At 35.3% G+C, this 24,747-nt stretch overlaps 2 protein-coding genes and 1 long non-coding RNA gene across 14 annotated transcripts; 2 read left to right on the plus strand and 1 right to left on the minus strand.

Moving 5' to 3' along the window:
- The first annotated feature begins 243 nt into the window (after nt 1-243).
- On the plus strand, nt 244-6,230 carry LOC112290127 (beta-galactosidase 17). 4 transcript variants are annotated; one of them, XR_016505992.1, is made up of 19 exons: nt 244-543; nt 713-826; nt 908-1,103; nt 1,225-1,313; nt 1,536-1,616; nt 1,769-1,863; nt 1,974-2,044; nt 2,346-2,436; nt 2,721-2,838; nt 3,033-3,128; nt 3,462-3,510; nt 3,780-3,970; nt 4,093-4,167; nt 4,296-4,433; nt 4,709-4,759; nt 4,973-5,137; nt 5,318-5,454; nt 5,717-5,782; nt 5,886-6,114. XR_016505992.1 is itself a non-coding variant. In XM_024536115.3 (19 exons), the coding sequence occupies exons 1-19, from the start codon at nt 484-486 to the stop codon at nt 5,967-5,969; spliced, it is 1,977 nt and encodes a 658-aa protein (XP_024391883.1). In that variant the 5' UTR covers nt 244-483; the 3' UTR covers nt 5,970-6,230. The 4 variants fall into 4 exon arrangements, 2 of the variants coding, with proteins under 2 accessions (XP_024391883.1, XP_024391884.1); XM_024536115.3 differs by having other exon boundaries at nt 4,963-5,137; nt 5,886-6,230; XM_024536116.3 differs by having other exon boundaries at nt 4,963-5,137; nt 5,351-5,454.
- Nucleotides 6,231-8,318: 2,088 nt separating this feature from the next.
- LOC112290616 (anamorsin homolog 1) lies at nt 8,319-13,260 on the minus strand. Of its 9 annotated transcripts, none has more exons than XM_073538029.2 (9): nt 13,178-13,260; nt 11,201-11,416; nt 10,745-10,911; nt 10,415-10,558; nt 10,060-10,132; nt 9,414-9,605; nt 9,116-9,246; nt 8,813-8,887; nt 8,319-8,608 (listed from the first exon to the last, which is right to left on the minus strand). In XM_073538029.2, the coding sequence occupies exons 2-9, from the start codon at nt 11,340-11,342 to the stop codon at nt 8,570-8,572; spliced, it is 963 nt and encodes a 320-aa protein (XP_073394130.1). In that variant the 5' UTR covers nt 11,343-11,416; nt 13,178-13,260; the 3' UTR covers nt 8,319-8,569. The 9 variants fall into 9 exon arrangements, with proteins under 9 accessions (XP_073394130.1, XP_024392846.1, XP_090111361.1 ...); XM_024537078.3 differs by having other exon boundaries at nt 9,116-9,249; XM_090255235.1 differs by having other exon boundaries at nt 13,042-13,260.
- A 564-nt stretch (nt 13,261-13,824) lies between these two features.
- On the plus strand, nt 13,825-14,224 carry LOC112290617 (uncharacterized). Its single transcript, XR_002972217.3, has 2 exons — nt 13,825-13,962; nt 14,136-14,224. It is a non-coding gene; the product is annotated as an uncharacterized LOC112290617 (long non-coding RNA).
- Nucleotides 14,225-24,747: the final 10,523 nt, after the last annotated feature.

Genomic DNA, 24,747 nt, shown 5'->3' on the forward strand with positions numbered 1-24,747 from the left:
CTAATTCTGTCTTAAAGTCGAAGTTTTACTAACTTTACTTGCCTCACCCGCACATTTCTAAATTACGTTTCGTGTAGCATTGTGGAGAAGTCAGAAGTTGTGTGGCGATGACGTGGGACTGCTTTCGCGGCGTCTGCTTTTTTTAGCAACACACAGGAGTGGTTGCTTGACATTGTGTGTGAATAGTACGATGAAAATGCACGGTTAACTCCTTATGCATCTGTATGCCACTAGAATCACCGTTCAAACATGGGTAATGTATGGTTTCAGCGATTTATTTTCGCCATCTCTTATTGCGGGTATTGCGTTCAAAACAGGATGAATGGACTGCCCTTGAGAAGTCTATATCTACTAGGTAGCTTAAGACAACTGCATAGATTTGGATTCCGTTAGAATTTCAACCTTGGAGACTCCTGATTCCGAAGCAGGGAGGTTCTTTACTGCTGCAATTCGTGATCTGCTGCAGCAAAGGCTGCGGGCGCAATGAATTTCAAAGTGATTATGGGAGCAGTGCTTCTGCTCTGTTTGTGGATTTCCGTCGGGGTAAGCTTTTTCTCTTTTCGTAATCTGTAATTGCGATTGTTGATGCTTGTGTTGCAATTTGAATTTATATTGATGTGTCGTATTTCTTCCTTGAGTGCATCAATAGCTGTTATGACTAGAATGCATTACAGCGGAATAATCTGATTAGGGCTATTTGTTCATTATGCAGGCTCAATCTTCCTCAAAGCACAGTTTTGTCATTGAAAATAATCTTTTCTTAAAAGATGGGGTCCCGTTTCGAATCATTGGGGGTGACCTGCACTACTTCCGTGTACATCCACTGGTAAGTCCGTCGTAACGACAAGCTTCTGTTCTACCATATTGTTTTTATTAATGCTCACGGTTTGTGCATTTTACCTGACAGCTCTGGGAAGACAGACTACTCAGAGCGAAAGCACTTGGCTTGAATGCAATTCAAACCTATGTCCCTTGGAACCTTCATGAACCACGCCCTGGCCTTCTCAACTTCAATGGCTCTGCAGATCTATTGTCGTTCTTGAAGCTGGCTCAAGAACTAGATTTTCTGGTGATTCTCCGCATTGGGCCTTACATCTGTGCAGGTTAGGAAACCTTTTCAACGTTGTTTGATGTAGGGCTTCAGTTTTTTTATTTTCTGTGTGTTGATGGCTCCTTGTGATGTGCCCTAACTCCTTGCTGACATAAATTGCGATTGGTTTGCAGAGTGGGACCTCGGTGGTCTTCCCGCCTGGCTCCTTGAATTGAAACCTTCGGTGAGATTGCGGTCATCTGATGCATCTTATCTTTCTCAGGTGTGTAACCTAGTTCCGCTTTGCATAGCTTCCATTTAATCTTTGTGTAGTACAGAATCACTGATGAAGAATACACTGAGATATGAACCGTAATTCAAGTAAATACAGGCCTAAAAACTCGCCGCTCAAATGTGTTGTCAATGCGTATTGGCTTCCTTTTTGTAAAGCAAAAAATGAGGATTTCGCGATTGAAATCTGAGGAGCACGTTGCTGGGTGAGCAGGTTGACAATTGGTGGAAGGAACTGCTTCCTAAGATAGCCCCCGAGTTATTCTCAGCAGGCGGTTCGGTTATCATGGTTCAGGTGAATTTATCCAACCTTTCACCTTGCCGTTTTTATTGATAAATACATCATTCTTTTGTGATACTTGCTAGAATGATGAACTGTTGATGAATGGCCTTCCAAATGGGCATTCTTATATGGTCATGTATACCTACCATGCTTCTCTATTGCAGATTGAAAACGAATATGGATCTTTTGGGATCGACAAATTGTACCTACAGTTCCTCCAAAAGCAAGTTAGGTCACATCTGGGAAATGATATAATCATGTGAGAATTTTTACATTTTTCCTTTAAGTTATTATTGTCCATTTTCTTTTCATGAAAGATGTTTTCAAGTCAAGAACATTTAGACACCCCCATCACTTTTTTCTGCACAGATACACGACTGACGGTGCGGTCGAGGAGAACCTAAGCTATGGCTCCCTATCAGACGACGGTGTGTTTGCAGGTTAATAACACGCTTTTTTAAATGTCTCTGACCAGCTTCCATCCTCTCGAGTCCCTTTATTCTTATTCATGCTCAATTGCATTAAAGCCCTAGAAACTTCCTGATTTTTTTGAACATTTCATTGGTCCTTGTTATCTCAGAAGTTAACTTCGTTAATTCTACCTTCCTAGTGTCATCATAAGTGTGAAGCCCAGTCGCCCACATGTCTTGCTTGCAAATTCTTGATCATTTACCTGCTTGGTTCCAGAAGCACGCATCTGATATCCATTTCTTTTCATATATGTTGTCATCGCACCACCAGCAATAGACTTCCCAACAGGCTGGGATCCAGCTGCGGCTTTTGCTCTGCAGAAGCGTTTCAACTCCCCAGGAATGTCACCACCATTTTCTGCGTAAGTACTGCCCGTGGCTTTCTTGAGCATTTTGCTGAGAATTTAATGAACTGCATTTTAGAACTCTATTTCTTCAGTAATTCAACATCTCAAATATATTTGCAAAACACTCAATTGACATTTCTAATATACAAGACATGTTGAGCATAGGTGACTGCTGTTTTAGGTGTGGCTGCACTCATCCCTGAAGACCTCATTTCAACTTCAGGCTTAATTTATAGGCACCTTAAGATGACGTGTCCGATCTTGGACTAAGCGTGGCTTACCTCATTGTTTCCTCACAGGGAGTTCTACACAGGCTGGCTGACTCATTGGGGAGAGAGACTGGCTCAAACGGATGCAAAAAGTACTGCAGTTGCTCTTGATGATATTTTACGACTCAATGCTTCTGTTGTACTTTATGTGAGTTCTTCACTCTGTTTCCCTTAACGTAAGGAAGGAATCTTGAACTGTATTTTTCAAATAAATCCAATTCATAAATCATGAGTTAATCTAAAGTGTCTTCGTTGAGCACTTTTGACCATGAATTTCATATAAACACTGGTCACATTTAACGATTTCATGGAATATCCAATTTTTTTTTGGTTCGGATGAAGATGGTTCATGGAGGAACAAATTTTGGGTTTTGGAGTGGAGCCAACACAGGGGCTGGACCCTCCGACTTTCAACCAGATATTACTTCGTACGATTATGTGAGCACTTGTGCAACCACCCACTTGTGGTGCCTATCCTTTGTGATGCATATACTCGGTCGTGAGCTAGGATACTTTTACCATTCTAGACACAGCCTTGTGTTGGGTGAGCTTCAAGTGCACGCATGCTTGAAGACTATTCTTGCATACATTCGTGACGTGAAGTTCATAATTGATAAATTGTCAAATAATTCATTTCTGTTACATTCTCTGTGTTTCTGATCTATTCCAATCGTTAACAGGAAATATGTAACTTCAAAGAAGTATTATTACGCTTTACATGATACTTATCTGTTCCGGAAAATTGACTAAGTTAATCTTTGATATTTCTAGGATGCCCCAATTGGAGAGGCTGGAGATGTAACTGGTAATAAGTATCAAGGTGGGCAATGTCTCTTGCAATTCTTACGGGTTTTCCAACATGTACAACTGTATGAAGTGTTTGAATTTATACATGTTATGTAACCGTTTAATTCAAACAGTATTCCTTATTTACTTACCGTTATTTGTCTTTGATCATATCAGCATGTAAAGAATTCACTCCAGCTAAATGAAATTTTCATGCTTATATCACGGTTTAAATGACTTTCATTTTTTGCTGTAGAGGAAAGTGTGGTCGTTTGGTCTCACTTGGCAACATGAAATTGGCAGAAATAAGGAAAGTGCTAAGTAAGTACGTAGGTCGAGAACTGCCCGATCCCCCTCCGCTTCCTCAGCGAACTGCATATGGGGAAGTAACAATGACAAAAATGGGGTCTCTTTTTGATGTTTTGGATGTCATTGGTAATCCTCCTGGCGGTGTCAAGTTGGAATGGCCCGTCCCAATGGAACATCTCAGACAAGTATACACTTGCAAACCTTTAGATTGCGAGCATTCGGCTTTCTCCAACAGTCTCAACGACTTAGTAATTTGATGTCCAAAAAAAGATTATGAATGAATTTCTACTTGCTGAACTTTCAACAGGCCTCGGGGTTTATTTTATATCGGGCGTGTCTTCCTTCCAGTGTACGACCAGGAAGCAAAATTTCTGTAGTGGAGGTAATATAGTTTATTTACATGATATCACAACATTATTATTACATATACATATCCTCATCTTTTCTTTCTATCAATGATATACAATGTAAGTCAACACTTCGATTTGCTGGACGGGTTGTGGGTGACAGGTATATGACAGAGCACAGGTATTTGTTGTAAGCGCTTCCAAGAATAGGATGTTTCTGGGCACACTAGAACGCTGGTCCAGCAACTCAATAATGTTGCCTACTGCAGCCGCTGTAGCTGATTTTCGGCTTGATATCCTGGTACTTGAAAATATGATTCGACCCTCTTTTAATGGTTTCGAATCGTTGAGTTGGGCACATTAATGAAGATGTTGGCAACAATCACATAAAATTGTGCACTCTAAAAGCAACTTTTCGTCAATGTCACTATAGCATCGTACCTGTGAAAGAAATTTCTTGCTGGTTAAAATTACTGTGATCTTATTATTGCCAAAGATTCGGCTTCTTAGATGATGAGATTATCGGTATTCTCTCACGGTGATCTTTTTCATCCATAATTTTGAATGGTTTGGCAGGTTGAGAATATGGGGCGTGTTAACTATGGACGGTATATGGGTGAAAACAAGGTCATTCTTGTCTAAATAAGCCTCTTAGGAAAATATTTTGGTTGCCTAGCTTTTTCAAGTCGTGTGTAGTAAAACGCTGAGGCATTTTTATCATCAACCCTAAATCAAATGCAGCAAAGTTTTTTAGATTTTGTTTTTATCAAAAGTCTGCCTGAGCTCACAAAGAAAACATGCTTCATTCTTGTCACGTTGGGTGGCTTCAGGGTATTTCAGAGGCTGTATTCCTTGATGATGATCCCATTCTTGGTTGGACTATACATACGATTGGATTAGAAAGTGTTTCAGAGCTTGGGCCCGCTTCCTTCACAACAACTGGCATTGCTAACAGTAATTTGGAGATAACCAAAATCAAGCCAACCATCGAACTCCTCTCGGATTGTGAGTGCAGTTAATTTGCGATACTGGGATTCATTCCGTTGTTTGAATTTAATACGGAGAACTGTGAGCCTTTTACTCTCGGTGCATTTTCCTCAGTCTTTTAGCGATGCGTTATTATTTCTGCAACAGTGATTCTTTGTTATAAATTATACGAATCTCTTGTGATGCGGCGTGTGTCAGCGGATCCTTTAAGCGGTCCTTTTTTCTACGAAGGTACCCTTAATGTAACACAGCCTAGTGATACATTCATGAGCTTTAATGGCTGGAACAAGGGAGTGGCCTTTGTCAATGGATTCAATCTCGGAAGATTTTGGCCTGTAAGCTTCACTTCTGTTTTAACTCAAACCTCGTAAAATGATTATACTTGTAGTGATAGTTGAAACCAGTAGGGTCATTGCATAGGTCCACTTGAATAGTGGAACTGGAATTTTCAGTCATTAAACCTGGTTAATTTTAAATTAATGTTTCATGGTCTTCAAAACACCATGAAAAGAACAATGGTAATTAGTTTTTTGTTAGAAGCGTCATTTGCATTTGTCATCTTATAATTGTTGTAGTTGCTATTCCTCGCAATTACAGAGTGCGGGCCCACAGTGTACATTGTACGTCCCCAGTCCTCTTCTTCGACGTGGAGAAAATAAATTGGTGAGCATCATTTATACCAATATTTTCTTTTTCTAAAAGAATTTCATTCAAAATAAACATCGGTGATTTGATTCTTATCCTGGTTGTTCGCATATGTCGCCAGATCATTTTGGAACTTGAGGATTCCCGACCAGTACAGACTGTGGAGTTCAAGGACAGAGTCGACTTTACTTGTGGGAGTTACTAGTCCGATATCTTGTATTAAAAATCATGGTTTTCCAACAAGATTACACTAGCTTATATCTGTAATTTCAATTTGTATGTGAAGATAAAATCTTCCTTGAAGCAACCCTCTTTACGTAAAATTGGATATATTATCAACAGACCACAAATTGAAGAATATTCTTTAAGTTTTGCTGCTTCTCTTTCATTATTGATGTTTCCAGTAATTAGAATGGGAAACTTCAAGACTCGTTTTTTAATTGGATTTTGTCGATGTTTGCAAGTTCGCAACAGTCTACCACCCTAGTCTGATTTGTATCTTAGCCACTTTCTTTTCAGAACATTGAAATTCTTGAAGCGATCCTGCGTATTCGTCATATTCGTCAGACAAAACTGAAAATATAGAGAAATGAGGCCGTCACCATCACCAACGGCGTCCATTCTCCGCAAGTGACGCCATTGTTAATAATCACGATGAGAAAAGTCGCCGAGAACTAGTTAATGTAGAGGTCATCCACCATAATTAACATAGAGAATAGAAAATTTCAAGCGGCACAGTTTATTTATTTTTAAAACATATGTAGGTGTACTCCTTACTAATTAAAGAAATAGGTTACATATTATAGCATAGTTGAGGCATATACTTGCATTGGCTACACTTATGTTGGGAGATGTGTAGCTCAATCTTGAGAGATCTTGTATTTTGCAATTTTTTTTTAAAAAAATAAAAATAAATTTCTATTCTTAACTTTTTGAATTGAATTTTATGAAGGAATTTACAATCATTTTGAAGACTTTTATGTATTGTTTCTAGTATTTTTTTCTAATATTCTTCTCATTATTTATTATCCTATGCTACAATAAGAATATTGTAATCATTTAGTCAAGTTTCTTATTTATAAATCTTAGTATTATTTTGTTTCTATATGGTCCAAAATCAAGCACTTACCATTAAAGGCCATTGATCTTTATGTCTTTGAAGTTGGTCAAATCAACTCCAAATATTACTTGATAGAGCATTAGCATTGGCTTTAGAAGTTGTCTTGGCCTTGAGTTTAGCGTGCTTAGATAATACAAGATAATTGCATTCAATTCCCTAATAATCAATAAATCAAACTAAATAAATTAACTAAATCAAACTTGATATTTTTTTAGATTTAATTAACTTCGAAATGATTTTTTAATTATATTTTATTTTATTTTGGTAGAATCCCAAGCTATTTGTAATTTGAATAGGAATTAAAGAGATGTGGTTTTGTGGAAGATTTTTGGCACTTTTTCTATTATATTCACCCAGAATACAAATTTTGTTTCAAATAAAGTTATAGGACTAAACTCTAGTTTGTCAACAATTCAAAGTATATAAAAGTGTTATATTTTTATGGTTAGGACCCTTACTAAGGTATAATCTTGTGTTTGTGCATGAACCATACTTACGCCATAAGTATTTAATTTAACAAAGACCATCTTTGTGCAAATTAATCTCTTTTTTATCTAATAATAATGTCATTCAAATAAAGACTTGCTTATTCCAAATGGATTAATTGAATATGCAATGAAAATTAATTAGAAACTTTGTTGAGGTCTTTAGTTATAAGTTGTTAAGCTTCATATACTCTTTTCAAAACATAATTATTACTAAATATTTGAACAATAATTTGAATGTCTAATGTTCATCGAGAGAAGATCTATTTGTCATACCCTTAATTCTACTAGTATACAATTTTATCAAGTTTTTGTAGGAAACAGATAATTATCCCTTCGACAAGGATTAAGCAAAAAAAGCATAAGGTGATATTTCTATTGTAGCTTATAAAACTATCCAACTTGGTCGACCATAGATTTTCACAGAGAAAGCCTTGTTTGACTCTAACGTGGTGTCTAATTATCAAACTGAGCCTTCGAAGTACCAGTAGTGGTCGCAGCCAACACTTAATTGCTAGACTCGAGAGGAAACCGCAGCTCACAAACAAGGAGAAGTAAACGAAGTGATTGGAAATGTGAGAAACAGGAAGCAGCTATGCCAACAGATATATCCTTAGTAGTTTTAGACCAGGCAACTAATAGCATTATTACCACATGCAATACACGGCAAAATTGATAAATCAAGTCCAGAAGTCCTCTACATTGGGCTACAAACTGTACATAGAAATGAACTACATAGGAAGCTGCAGCTAGTGAATTTGGCAATAGTAGGGTGACGGCAATGAAGCCAGGAGTCATGCTCAACATGATGTGAAATATAAATTTAGACCATGCTTTGGATCTATTGAATTATCTAGATGCAGCAACCAACACCTTTCCCACAAAATATTGATGCAAGATGATCGATTAATAGTAGCTTCTGCAGCAGATATCTATGAGGAACATGATAGAAACTTATGAAAGGAGCTTAGCATGTTATTGCATCATGTAACTACAGGTAGAACTGCTTTCAATTGATGACATATTCCTCTGTGAAGCCTTCACCGCTACCTGACTACCTAACCGTGAATGGGTGCTAGCAATGGCTGCACCGTCCAAGATCAAGAATCACCTAAATCAAAATTGGTGGTTTTCTACCTCCCAGACTCGAGCCTGACCTACACTTCATTGCACTTGTCATAGATTTAAAACGATCGTACTTCATGCATCAGCCACCAATAGTGACCCTCCAAGAGTGATCTGAACAAGGAAAAACAGTAAAACACTTGTTCAGACTTTTTCAGAACAAGAGTCAGAGTAAAGAGTCAGACACTGGTACGTTTCCCAACTTTGAAATCAAAGGAACACTTCGAATGTACTGATTCCACAGCAAAAACCCTGAAAAAACCTGCACGTAAATCACTACTTCAGTTCTAGACTTCACTGTAAGAACTGAAAAGTCACCTTTTCTCCAAGCTTGAAAGTAGGCATGCCCCTGTATGGACATCCGGCACAACGAAATGCATCTCCTAGTCCACACTGCGACCATTAGTAAGATGTTAGGCCGAATTCACTATTTCTACACTCAATGCTTGACATTTTGTGTAAGATGATTTAGTCAGCAAAAATCCTCATAATGCACAACATGATAGCATAGATACACGACCTGTCTACATCTAAGAATATTACTCAAGGTCACAGTAGCAAATAAGATACTGTGAAACATCAAAATACATAAACTTTGTGCTAATCAGGTTAATTACTCACACTGCCACAGGAAGACGTCGGGTTGTTAATTTGAGCGGTTGTAAGTTTAGTCTCCTGCTCCTTCTCTTCAAGTTCAGCACGACCGCATGTGCAGTTTTTGCATGCTTTCTTGGTTGGAGCACAACTCTCCGCTGCTGTAACATCCACAATAAATTATTCGTTCATGCACTGGATCAGGGCTCATTTTCTTTATGGATCGACCACAAAGAACAGGAGTGACGTGAACGGTGTAAGGGAGGAAGCATCAACATGGAGCCGTGTTCCAACGAGTATAATTAATATAGACTTATACACTTACCGGGTAGAACAGGTGCCTTCAAGTCCTCCTCTGTAAGGAGATCATCCTCGTCAATGAGTTCCTCCTCGTCATTCTTAAAATCACTAGAGAGGTCCACTTTCACTGCTGGTTTGCTATTTAGCGGAAAATCGTCCACTGTCTCTCCAGCAGTAAGCTTCACAGGTTGGTAATTACCACTTGTCCTGAAATTGCCTGTTCAGGTAGGACAACCTGAACTGTTCAGCCTCATTCACATTCACAAGACCTCGAAATCGATGTCAAATATCTTCTCAGCGAGCACCTCGTCATGCACGACATATAACTTGCTAACAGAGTCTAAACAGACCCCAAAAGAAACAAAGAACGAAGTTATGTTGCCACGTGAATCTAGGACGCAGACACTATGAAACGTACTATGACTACAAAAATGTCCGTTAGGAATTGGAAGGCGTTATTAGTAAGTGAGTTTTAAATATGATAATAAGACAACGCTCCCATATAAGACAAAACTTCCGCAGACACATACAATGAAGTCAATGATACAGACACTTCACTGTAACATGAACCATAACCGAGCAGTCGTAAAATTCAGTATATGAAGAGCTTACCGTCTAGACAAAATAGTGGATAAGAAGAATACAGAACAATGAAGTGAGCAGTGGTTTACCGTTTTGATTGGAGACCTTCTTTCTGATCTGAAACACGGATCCGGTGTCCCAGGAAGGCTTACTAGATTTCACCTAGAGGCCAAATAAATTTGCAAATAGTGAGCATCAAAGAAGAAACACACGATAATGCACGATAGAAGAGTTTACTGCATCTCAAAAACTGCATCTTGCAGCAGGACTACCATATGAATCCAAAAGCATCTTGAACCTCATATGTACCCAGAATTATAAACTTCAGAAAAAAGAACATGTCACAAAATGTACAATGTAACGCACAAGATATTAACAACACTACAACTACATATTCGACTCGATTCTGATGTAAAATGGATAGCATGAAGATTGGTTTCTTACCGCGACCACATTCAAAGCAACAGAACTCGTCGTACATGCTTTAGCAATCTCCACTCCGACTACAGAGTCGACAACTTCAAGATTCACGAAGCCAGCAAGTAGCAAATTCCGCTCCAATTGAGCTTTTGTTTGAGCACTAGAACACTGCAAGCTACATCTTTAGTTACATAACATTGAATGTCAATTTTGAAGAAGGGTATGAATGAATTTTATACCACCAAATTTTCATACGAGTGCTTTCAATGATAATCCTTGCTTTGCTGTGAAACAATGTCTGGTTGATATGATTCTTCAGTTCCCTCCTTCAGAACATCTAGACATGTAAGATACCTTCTGTTCTTGAGCTTCTGCAAGAAGAGGCTCTTGAACGATGAGATCGCCACCAGACACAAGAACACGGGCAACCTCCGCCAAGTAGGCTGGGGAATGAAGACCTGGAGTTTGCACTAACGATACCACTGCACCCATTGATGATGTCCCGGCTTCAAGTTTGAAGCCTTGATAGACCAAAGACAAACCAAAAATTAATCAATAAATTACTCATTTGTGAGCCACATTATTCTCTTCTAATGGGTGATGTTTCTAGTCAATTTCGGTGTTGTGTAAAATGCTTCAAGCTGGCTAGTCATAGAGGTGGTGCTTAACGTTCCCTGACCAAGCTTTTTGCCTCGTACCAATGATCTAATTGCTCCACTACAAAACCATCACAGTTCTTGCATTATGCACAACGAGGTAAGAGTGGCCTTGAAACTTTACAAACAGCGCCATGGTTAGAAAAAAGCTTACTAGATTCTAGAATGTTCTTCGCAACTTGTAAAGAAGCCCCGCCAGACAATTTATCCTCATAATTCTTGATTGCCCATTGTTCGACCGAGTCCGGGAGTGCTTGCATATCAGTAGCCAAAAGAACTCCGACGTTGTTGGCCATCTCTCACAGTTGACCTAGGCAGTGGCTTCAACCTTCTCAAAAAGGTAGCGTACAGCGATTGATGAAGAAGTTACCTGAAAACAGAAATGAAGTTCAATCAAATACTGACCACAACTAAATGCACCTCGGATTGCTTTTTATTACATCCGGATAATGAAATCATGTACTATCCATGCATTTCACCAAAAAATAGCGATGAATGGTAACAAAGGATTCGGAACAAGAAATAACATTACAAAAAGCTGAACATTTCTCGGTGCTAACAACCCTTCACAGCTACCACCGGTAATGCAATCCAAACCAAGGAAATCGTCTGGATAAGCTATCAAAGTGGAGAACAAACACAATGAGAATAAGTGAGCGTAAGGACAACTACATGAGAAACAAATTGTAAGTCGCTTCCTCGGGTCTGTCCTTGAAGGTGATCATAACCAAGGACTTAATCCAGTATTCTCTACACTGGTGGAGCTCACATTCTACAGAACCGAATTGGGAGATACAGGTGCATTTGCTTGTGAAAAAACTCCACATAGAAAGATACAGATGAATTACAGGAGAAACCTCAGGTAAGTATTGAAGACCGGCTCTCATAATAGCACGCACATAATCCATTCTACACTAAATCTACGCACCGATCGAGATAAACTCCATGTAAAGATTACAGCTCTCGCTCTCTCTCTCTCTCTCTCTCTCTCTCTCTCTCAAAAAGCTGATTTGCCCAAGAGGAGCAAACTGGTACGAATGCAGATAAACATAGTGTGCCTGTGACTCTACACTGAGGCAGTAAATCCTCAGGTTTTAATCGCGTACCAACCACATACTTCTCTGTAAATTATAGGTTAATACGGATAGACCCGTAACGCGACAAACAGGAGGATAAATCTCCGAGGGTTTGTTGCCCAATGAGAGGTGAATATTGTAAGTCTCTGTTTATGAGAACAAGCTAGCCTCCGTTTGTGAACACACTCGTTGTGAAATAAAGCATACCGAGCGTGCTCATATACAGAGGCTAACCCACATTCACACTGAAACCAAAGAGCAGAGAGAATGAAATACCATCATCACGCAGACTGGATAGGCAGGACGGGAGTGAAAGCACTAGCGGGATTTAGAGAACACATAAACTCGTCGACTCCCCCTCACCCAATCTCTCGCACACTTAAGTTTATCAAATGACACCCACTACACGACCCATGTTGGAAAAATGGTGAAAAGGACAGATATCCGAATGTCGACAGAAGAACGTTTCGTCTGCTGAACCAAGATAAAACCCACGAGAACGACACGAAGCGACGCCCACACGTGCATCACCAACACACAACTCGGCGCTTACCCTCCACGATGCAAAACAAACCCAAACCAATGCACCCCAAAATATCCCAGTCCGGGAAACCGTCCGTTCTTTCGCCAGGTCTTCTTGCTATTATCACAAAACTCCCTCTCCTGTCTGCCTCTCCTCAGCGTACCGCTGGCTCGCTTTCTCTGTCTCTCCCTCTCTCTCTCTCGCTCTCTCTCACTCTCCGCGTCTCTACGACATAAGTAGGCTACGCAACAATCTCAGGAACCAGCAGCCTTTGATTTCCCTGCCACGTTTGGCACTACTCGTTCATCCCAAATGTGACCCAGAGAAACCGTGAAACTACAATTAGCGCCAAAAGGCATAGAAACATAATGGACAACATCTCGTATTCTGACTTACTGACTGCCAAAAAGCGTGCACCGTAGGCTAAGGGCAGGAGGAGAAAGAGGCTGTGAACTTTGCAAGAAGTCTCCGGTACGCCAAACGAAGCGCCGTAAAAAAGTCCTAGAAGGAGTGATTGTGAAGGGGATTTTACCTGCGGAACATCGAAGGGGACGCAGCAGCACAGATGGGAAGACGCGAAGAGGGCGATCCCAAGCAAGGCTGCAGCAAGTTGGCAACGGGGAATGTGGGACGACCGAGCCTCCTCCCGCGTATAAGAGCTGGCCCGCGCTCTGCCGCCATCTGCAGTGCTCAGACGTTCTCAGCGGCGTTTAGTGGCAGCTTTTCTCACGTTCCTAAGCCCCTGCCGCCCATGCTGGCCTTCCCTGCAACGCTCTGAACCTCTTTCTCGCTCTCTCTCTGCTTTTCCCCCTTCTCAAATTTCGGCGTCTGTGATTACGAGCACATCCTCACCCATCTCGCTCTCTCTCCCTCCCTCACAACACACGCTTTTTCTCATGGCCCACAATTTCATCCCGCCGTAAAGGCTCTAGCCCATTGATCACAACGCAGATTCAGTCTGTGGGGCCATTCGAAGCAGCGGATTTCGTCTCAGCTTGTCCTACGCAGTTCACCTCTGTCAAAAAGACCTATAAACAGAAACAAATGCTAAAGTAAGCATAACGCATGGAAGTTCTCGTGCTTCTGCTTCTTCTTCTTCGTCAGCAACTAGCACTTAGTGTTTTCTTTTTCTTTTAAATTTTTTGTGTTTTTCCTTTCCACCCACATCTGTAGGTATATGAGTCAAAACGTGAACCTGCTCTACGGTTCTCAACACTAGCGGAACATCTGCACACACACACACACACAGATGGGACAATGCAGCGGTGATTCCGTGTGCTTGGCGGAGGTTCCAGGGCGTGTCTGGACGGGAAGAAGGTGCAAGCCATGCATGGTTGTGTGGTGTTTTGTGTGGTGTTGTGTTTGGGAATTTGCGTGCGCAATGCTGAGATTAGCGTGTCAGGTGAATTAGTATGTAAAATAGTCTAAGTGCTTTTATGTTGTTATTTTCAGGGGTGTAGTTTAATGAGGTCGTGATTCATGTTGTGCAGTAACCGCAATTTTGTGGCAAGTTAGTATTGGTACTTTCGACTTTTCAACACTATATTGCTGGAACATGGACAGTAAGGATTTCATTTTCTGTGTTTTTGTTGTGTTGAGATGATTTTTATGTTTTTAGTTTGTTGTAATTTGTGAAGATGGAACGGCACTATTGCTGATAATTTTATTGGGTTTAAGGATAGGTCCATCCTATTCATTTAGTGACGATCTCATTTGTGTTTTCCTATGTACCTACGTTGGAAGTAATTGCGTACTATATTATTCAGAAAATAGATAATAATGGTTTTGTTTCCATTATTTTTTTTGAGCTGCAAAGCTTCTTTTAATTGTCAGCCTAAAATTTGAATTATTTTTTTAACCTCAACACATAAAATTTCAATAATAATTTCATAATATATTGATACAGTGAGTTTCATAATATCTATGTATATATATATATATATATATATATATTAATGATACTTGCATTTATAAAAAAAACAAGCTTTGTACTTTCATGTACTTTAGAATCTATTATTGGGAGTGTATCATGTAGTAGTAAATTAAGGTATTTTTATCAAGAACTGAAATTAGTTGTATGTTGATTTTTTTGATTTTTTTTAAGGTAACAGATCTTCTGCATTGTAGTCATAAGTCTTAGATTAATTGTTTATTAAAAAAGTAAACTAAATGTCAACGTGTTACTTATTGTATTTTAAATTGTATTAAAAAAAATCCAATGCCTACATTTATATGTAATTTTTATCATTAAATAACTTGATATACAATAATCAACATATCTAAGTATATTTTCTTAGAACCTTTTATACTCTTTAAAAATACTCTATAGTCTTCTAAAACATTATAATAGATGTTTTACCTTCTTGGCTTTCAACAAAGTCTCACACACACTAATCAAGTTTTTGTGGAGACTTTGATTTAGAAATTAATTATTTAACTTACAAATTATATAAATTTTCCTTAATACATCTTTTACAAGAAAAAAAAATATTTTTTTAGAAAATATAGAATATTCATGTCATACAAAAAAACATATGACTAGTAATTTATATTATTATTTAGTTATAGTGATCCAATGTCATTTTTTTATATAATTTGTATATATTATAAAAAATATAAAAGAGAAGATAAACTAATTTTTAAAAATCAAAACTTTAAATTTCTATAATTATTTTATATTCATGAAAAACCATTTTTTTTCAAATCATCGCAAAAATACATATATTCCACAAATAATCAATAGTTTATAATTATTATTATTATTATTTTACAAATTTTAATTGTAATAGATATAAGTTTATAACTATTACAATTATATAAGTTTTATCTTTGTTAAACATAACAAATTTAATATCAAATTTCAACAATAAGTTATTTAATAATAGAAATTCAAATTATATTTACAAAAACCTATTTAGTGAACCAACTTTATTTTAGATCCTGTAATTTTAAATACAAAAAGATGTACAACCAAAAGAAATATTTAAAATTTTAAAAACATTTAATATATATATATATATATATATATATATATAGATATGAAGCAACTTGGCATTAATTAATAAATTTTGTATAATTCAACAAATAAATTTTATTTATTTTTATTTTTTATTATTTTAAGAATAATTTAAAAATTCTAATTAGAATATAGATTTAATTAATAATTGGTTATTTTAAATATTATAATATTGTATAAGAATTTTTTTATTATAATTATTTGATTCTTAGATGTAAAATCAATAAATATTTTTATATTAGACAATATAACTATCAATTTTTAAAATTCTATTCAAAAAGTTATAATGTCATATTTCAATATTTTCATAATTGTTTTAGTAATACCTTTGATTTTTGAAAAACTAGACTTAAAAGTAGACAAATTGCAGGTAAAATTAATACAATTAATTATTTTTACATAACAATACTTATAAGTTTTGCACTTGTACTATGTAAACTATAAATTATTATTCAACATTATCTTAAAAAGTGTTATAATTTTTAAAAAATTAAAATAAATACGTATTAATAAAAAAATGATATACATATATATATATATATATATATATATATATAAATTAAGATTTGTACAACTAGATCCTTATAACTAGATGAAATAATTAATGTTTACTTTGAATTTATAATAAATTTTAAATAAAATTATTAACAAGCTAATGTATTTTTGAGTTTAAAAATTTTACTTTAAATAATTTTATAAGATTTGATCTTTATGTATATTTATATATATATGTATCTATAAACTAATTTTTGTTCCAAAATTCTAATAAAAATTATCCAAATCACAAGAATTACATAACTTCCTGCAAATAGGACATTTTAGAGAATAAATACCCTGGAGATAGTTATGAGAAATGTTTATTAGCTTCAATATTAAAATAATCCAAAAAAATATATGTAGTTAGTAATATTTCTTGACAAGCAAACTATATGGCATGAACTTATTCAATTGTTTTTTATTCCAAAATAGATGTTTCATCTATTTTAATAGATTTTATTCCATAATTTTTTTGATAAAAAAAACAAATCTACAAATTATTTAGTATAATGATATTTACAATATACAGTCAATTATTATTAGGACTATAATATTATATATATATATATATATATATGTATATAATTTTTGTAACTTAACAATACATTCTTCTATTAAAATACTACAATGTCATATATGTAAATATGTACTTTTTTATTTTTTCAATCATTCGGTTAATAATCTTTGAACAAAAGTTTTATCATTGCTTCAAGAGATGTAGAAGATACAACTAGATGAAAATTTAAATCTTTCAAAAATCAAAAAAGTAACACAGAAATACAGCATTATGCAAACAAGTGATGACCACATCCTATAGAACCACATATCACATACAGAAAAAAAGGAATAAAACAATAAAAATCAATTGTGAAACATCTCAACTAATGAAGACATTCGTTATCATTTCTCCTCAAGGCAGTTACTCATCTCATCATAACAACTATAAATAAATAAAAAACTTTATAAAGCTAAATTATACTTTGAATCTCATTCTGCTACATTGGGAAGTCATTTTTGTGGATTAGTGCACAGACAACCCATCAATCATAAATAAGTAACCCTCTATTTGATTCCAATTTTTCGTTAAAAAGAAAGTTTCAAAAGTTTTGAAAAGTAATAAAGGAAGAAGAAAATGCCAGAATTGCATGCAAGGTTTCACATGATGAAGAGTCATGAGGCTTGGAGTGGCAGGCAGCTTTACAACCAAATGAAGATGGCCCATCAGCATCATCACCTTCACCAAGCCAAGCTCATCTGGATGGATGAAGTTACAGATATATATATATATATATATATGGATGAAAAACAGATAGAAGAGGAGCTTGGATTAAAATTGTATTGGCCCATGCGCATTGCTCCAGGCTTCTTCATCCCTATCTTATCTCCTGGTGACATTCTACTGGTACAACTGGACTGGATCCTTTTTGCCAGCTAGGACTTGACCCTACCTCTTTGCCACATCACCTCCACTTCGGAGTTCCCATTGTCCAGCTCAGCAGCAGCCGTCGGAGGGTCAGCTGTCATGGAGGGAAGCCTTTTCGATGGCCGCGGGAAAAAAGGATCAGGAGCAGCTATCATGACGTCATCGCTTTTATGGGAATTCTTTTAATAAAATGGCAGCGACGTTCAATGGATTTTGGTGCGGGGTGTCCACGTCAATCGCGGGAAGAAGGCGGAGGTGGCTGGGGGTGACAGCGTGGCAGAAGGATTCCACATTGGGGCTGAATCTGAACGGGCGGTAGCGATTGGTCAACGATCTGAGACTGTCGTTGGAAAGCCTGGTCGGTAGCCCATCGATTGGGAAGGTCTATTAAAAAATTCCTATGCAGCTACGTAAGGCAGCATGCTGTTATCTTGTATGGAATCTGATTACTGCTGTCCATTCTGCCACATTCGTTGCTTCTTTACTAGGATCCACAAGGTATGGATCCCTTTTAATGCTTCCAGGAATTAGACTTGCCCATGAGTGCCCTTCCTCTCAATGTTGTCTTCAAAACCCACCCCAATTCCAGGCTTCTCCATGGTGAAACTGTTAATGTCTAAAGGCAGGAAGTTAGTCATGGTTCTATAATACTAAAAGGTAAAGTTTATACAGTATTAGGACACTTCTTGCCTCCCTAGAAGTAGGACTACTGTACAAATACCCTATTAGTCCACATTATAGTGCCACTCAATGCTGCTACAACCACAGAACAACTTTTTATTTCTTTATTTATTTGTTTGTTACATGAGTTACTGAGTAGAAGATAAAGTCTAGACAGAAGTCATCCATGAGTTGGGCACAGTGCAGCACATGCACTCAGCAGGCCTTTCTCATTGCTACCACACGCTTTTTGTTGCTGCCACACTCTTCTAGAATGCAGTTGCTTGAAAAGAGCTCAGCTCTGGTAGCTGCTGCTGGAGGATCTGGCAAAGAATGACCCTGGCTGGCAAGTAACTTGTGAGTGGTGGTTAGCCTGGGGATAATACAGTGCCTACAGTTTAAAAAAAAATCATTGCTTATGCTCACATGTATCTTATGTTAATGGAAAGCAGCTTATATTGTACATGTGTGTCACAAGGATGTGCAGGTGGTGTCCAGCTTCAGCAAAGGACTGTTAAAACATGCATGTGAAGGATTCCATTGTGTTATGTTGATGGGGTCAACTAAGCAAGTTGTAGCCTGGATTCCACATGCAGCATGCCTGATTTGAGGTGAGGCAGGTGTGAATAAGGTAGTTGGGTTTTGAAAGGACCACTGTGGAGATGGGAATCTAAGCATCTGGTTTCCTTTTTAAACATTGTCTGTTTCTTGTCCCATTTTTTGTTTTAGAGTCTCCCTGGGTCAGGGAAGTTTATATCCTCTTTCCTCTTCCTCTTCCCTCAGCCCCTTGCAATAAATGGCTGAGCAGATCAGACACCATTTGTCACTGCATGCATGGGCAGTGGTATCAAATGAGCACAGATTTTGAGGGCAAATGGCCAGCTCTGTGCATGCCAAGTGACACAGGGGAGACAGACAAAATATGTGGCCAAGGCCATTAGCCACACACACTCCTGGAGCTTCTGGAATCACCTGGAGAGTAATCTCTGAAGTCATAACTACATCACACCCATGCTCATCACCTCCCTCTCTCTCTTCTTTGTCCTTCACACTTTTTATCCACCTCCTGAAGGGCTTTACAAGATGCAAGATGGGTTTGTGCAGATCATCATCTGCCTCAGAGGGGCAAGAGAAAATAATGTGGTGAGCAGCCTCATGCCCACACTTGCAGCCTCTGGATATGTCAGGAATTATCTTTCATCCATCGCCAAACTGAGTCATCCAAAATACAGATAGCCTTGTCATGCCATGCCTTCCTGCTTGTTCCCAGATTCAAACCATGTTCTCCCTCTGCAGAGCTACTTTCATCCACTGTTTTTTCTGAAGAAGCTCATATCAAGGGACTTCATTTGATGTGGAGCTGAGAAGCACAACCACCAAGTTATGAATTGCTTGCAACACAATTTTAATGGAAAAAGCAAAAACATAGAAGAGTTTGAGTGAAGTGTGCCATTCCAAATGTGGAACCTGTGATGTGATCTGGGACACAATGCGGCTTTGAGGTGCAGCTCCGTACCATCATGCAACAAAAACCACAAGCTAGTGACAATCACACATAGTGTCCAACAAGTTACCTTTTATACATTCAATCACCATCATGAAAGTACTTTGTCATTCTACATTCCCAATTTACACACTAACATATAAGTGGAAACTTGGTGAGATGAGATAGATTAAATAGGGTTCAAGAATTAAGGTTGGTAACTTTGGTATCACTCACTAATAGAAGCAAGGGAAGTGGAATAGAAAGTATACAATGCATGTAATGCAAACTTATAGCTTGAGATCTTATAATCAATAAAAAAAACATGTAATATATGGAACTAGAACAATCATACCAATCATAATGATGGCATCATATGTGAGTGTTGTCATATGGCATGATTTTCTATTTGGAAATACACCAAGTATTTAGTTGTAGAGAGTTTAGTTTTAACTTATTGAGAAAGTTCCAATAAGTAATGTATTCTTATTATAGAAGCTTTAAAAGATAGTAATATCAAAAGATATTCTATTAATAAAAATTCTTTTATATTTAAGAAGCTTTATATATAATACTTTTTAAAGCATCTAGAAATGTCCTAATATCCTTTGTTATACCAAATCATAATTAACTATTTGCCAGTAAATTTGATTTTCTATAAGTTCAAAGAAAATCCATAATCATCTTACAAAAATCCATCTTTATATCATAATTTTTTCATAGCTCCATATCTTCATCCTTAACATATATATAAAGTCTTGCCTTCCAAAATTCTTTTACTTTGGATAAAATGCCCAAACTTTAACAAAATCCTCTCAAAATATTTTTTTCTTGCAAAGGATTTTTCTTCTCTAAACTTTAGAAATTCATATCTCTTGATCAAACTATTTTTTTAAAAAAATTTCTAAGTAATATGGAATTTATTCTTAAGCTTTGCAATAAAAAAATAAACCATAAATCTATTAAAATGTTTTTGGCATCTTAGAAATCCTAGCAATTACTTTAAATCCTAATTAAGAAGCACATGAATACTATTTTCTTTGTATTTCAAAAATCCAAACTGTAAATGCTAAAAAATATGTGTATAAAATTTATTAATATAATAATATAAATTTTTAGAAATTTTTAACTAAAATATTATCAAATTTCTCAAGATATGGCTCAAAACACAACAACTAGGAAATTGGATCACTTATTGCCCTTAGATTGCAAGTCTTAACTTCAACTTCCTATAATTCCTTTATCCTTGCTTAGAATTTATCAAGTAATATATATAAAATATGTAGCCAAAAAAGTGCTCTCTTCAATCCTAGTTGCTGATTCTTTATTATTTTTTGTATGCATGTGTTACATCAAAAAGAATAATAATAGATACAAAACTAACACCTTAACTTTGAGCTCCTATATTTCTTTCCTAAAAACTCCAAATCACCCAAAATTTGTACCAAAATTATGGCCAAAAATCTAAACTTTTTGATCTTAACCTCTCAAGTTTAAATGGCCCAAAAGAATAATCCTAATTTCTAATAAGGCCTTGAGTAGCCTCTTTGAAGTCTATAAGACATGTCTTTTGGCCAATAGTAATGGAGATATTCATCATCCAATTCTATTCATCCATATAGATATTCTAACTATTCTTTTTACTACCAAAATTCATATCCAATCCTTTTTCTTATAAGATTTATACAAAATTTGTATCAAAACCATAGCCAAAAACCTAAACTTTTTGATCCTAGCCTCTCAAATTCAAATGGCCCAAAAGAATAATTCTAATTCCTAATAAGGCCTCAAGCAGCGTCCTTGAAGCCTATAGGGCATGCCTTTTGGCCAATAATAATAGAGATATTTATCATCCATCTCTATTCATCCATATAGATACATCAATTATTTTTTTTACTACCAAAATTCCTCTCCAATCCTTTTTCTTATAAGATTTACACAAAATTTGTATCAAAACTATAGCCAAAATCTTAAAATTTTTGATCTTAGATTTCTAAGTTCAAATGGCCCAAAAGAGTAACCCTAATTCCTAATAAGGCCTCGGACATCATCCTTGAAGCCAATTGGAAATACCTTTTGGCCAATAGCAATGGAGAATTTCATCACCTATTTCCTTTCATCATATAGATATCATAGCTATTTTTTTTGCTACCAAAATCCTTCTTCAATCATTTTTTTTTTTTTTTTTTTTTTTTTTTTTTTTTTTTATAATAAGATTTACATAATATATGCCCTAAAAAACAAATAAAAGAAACAAAATAAGATTTTAAGAATCACCAATGTCTAATAAAGGTGGCTCTAAATATACAAAAACTATTATTAACATAAAATCAACACCAATATTGCCCTTTTAAACTAACCACTTCAAAGTAGTAATCTAACAATATTTTGTGACTAACTAAAATCTAATAATATGTCTTTTATTACATTATATAATAAATTATATATTAAATATATATGTGCATTATTTATATATAGTAGCCAAACCACAATAAGACATCATACTCAAGTTTTATGTGACATATGTATTTGTTGCCCTAATGCAATTATAAAAAGAATTAGTAGGCAATGCAAGTAGTTTGAAAAGACTAAGTTAAATTAGAACTTATGGCTTTAGTGACTAATTTATATAAATATATTATAAGAGCAGTTTCTTCTCCTCTCAAGTAAATTTAATTTGATTCAATTGTGATTTAGATTAAATTTCAATATTAATCTAAGTAGGCATTTAAACCATAAATATATAAAAAATAAAATAAAATAAAAAATGATATAAAAATTATAATTAATTCAATCAAACACAACAAGTTAAGTATATAATTTTTTATGATTTCTTTAACATTATAGTCAAATAAGTTAATTACCTTCTAAGGTTTATTTAATCAAGTGTAAACTCTAAAAAATATGAATAAAGATAAAAATAAAATAAAATAAAATAAAATAAATTAGAATTAATAACTAAAAATCAAGTAATTTTTTAAAAAATAACTAGAATAAAAAATTAAAGATAAAAAGTAAAAGTTATATATTAATAATAAAATTAAAAAGGTGAAAATAAAAAGATAAGGTTTTTTTTTTTTTTTTTTTTTTTCTTTTATATATTAAAGATAAAAATAGATAGAAAGATAAAACTTTATCATAAATATTAGAATAAATAAAAAGTTCTTAAAAATTATTAAATAATATTAATTAAGAATAATAAGGTAAGTAAGAACTAATATAGTAAATTAGATGCTAAAGAATGTGATTAGAGAATGATTGGAGAGGAAATAGTAATATACCTTGAGATGTCAAATTGTAAGTAGCCACCCTTGCCACTAAAAAATTCACCAAAAATTCTTTGAGAGTCTAATGAAATTTGGTGTGATTAAGGTTTAATTCCAGCATGATTTTATCTTCTCAAATATTGTGGCAATTAGATCTAAAATTCTTGAGATATGATTTTTCTAAATAGAGCCATTTGAGCTACCTTGGCAGCAGATCTTTTCTACTTAAAAATTCAATAAAATTTAGTTTATTATTCAAATTTAACAACTCTAATTTTTTTTAGAACTAAACTTAGAAAGCTTCTTTTCTTGATAAGATTCAATAAAAAAATTAATAAATATTAAGCTACATTTTTTCAAAGTTAATTGTTCTAAACTATTAAGATAGTAGATCCATCTTCACTTTAAAAATCATCAAAAATTAGTTAAAACTTGGAAGTTAGTGATTTAATAAAATAGACTTTAAACTACATTCATAATAGTAAAATAAATTAAATTTTAGTTAGAGATCACCAAGTTAAATCTTTTGAATTTGATACTCTTATGCTACTAAGACAATAGATTCCTTGCTACTTAGAAATTTGCCAAAAATCCGTTCAAGCTTCAAATTACTTGTAGCTTATGTTCTTAAAAAGTTGGTAATTATAAGAAGAAAATTTTCAAATATTGATCAAAAGTATAAAAATTGAGTAATTGAGAGGAAAAAATACCAAGGCAATGACAAGATGAGAGAAAATTTTCTTCAATTAAAAGCCTAGAAACAATTTGGTAGGGCCTCATCTTACTAAAGGAGGAAGAGAGAGAGGGAGCTCAACCACCCAAGCCCTCTTAACCAGGTGGGAGGAGGCCCAAAGGTGACGGGCATATCTCCACCATCCAAATAAAAAAATAATCCCTAACCAAGATCATAGATCCATAATCATTCTAAACTTACATCCAATTTTAAGGCTAAAACTGCCTATATATCAAGGACACAAAGTAGAAGAAGATGCATAAATTCATAGAATCTGTATCAAAAAGAAAGTAGCAAAATAGAAGAAAGTATGTATATTTGAGGAAGAATTGAAATAACTATTGCCAAAGATTAGAAAATATAAGTCTCTTGAAACTAAACTAAAAGCAAAAAATGAATTGACAAGAGTGAAGAGGACCTCATTCTTGCCTACCAATCACCTATAGACATGTATAAAGGTAAATCAACATTTGTGAAGCTTTTTAGAAGCTTTCCATAAGATATTATCATATTTATCTACTTTGACTTACTTCTACCTATTTTTATTATCTAGATAATTATCTAGATAATTATCAAGATAAATATGTATGTCCATGACATTATTCCCATTCTAGAGATGAGTTCCATGAGGAACGATGTCATACTATAAAAGCCTATAGTATGTAAAATTTAGTTAAAATATATTATATGTTAATAAATCTAGATATATGTTAGAATGATTAATAGATTAATTTAAAGAGAGTGGATTTAAGAAACTTAATTTTGAATTTTATCTTTTTTGATTATAGTATTTAAAAAAATTATAAGACCTAAATGTTTAGTATAAAGCCTTGAGAGGAGATTAGAGCCTAAAGAAAAAAAATTTAATTAGTAGGAGGCTTATTAGAAGGAATGAAAGCAAGGCATGGTTGGATGAAAGCAAGGTATGGTTGGATGAAGGCAAGGAATGGGGATCTTTATTCCTATTGGTCAAAGGCCATGTCC

The sequence above is a fragment of the Physcomitrium patens genome, chromosome 13 (assembly GCF_059467195.1).
Source record: "Physcomitrium patens ecotype Gransden chromosome 13, ASM5946719v1, whole genome shotgun sequence".
Classification (NCBI taxonomy): domain Eukaryota; kingdom Viridiplantae; phylum Streptophyta; class Bryopsida; order Funariales; family Funariaceae; genus Physcomitrium; species Physcomitrium patens.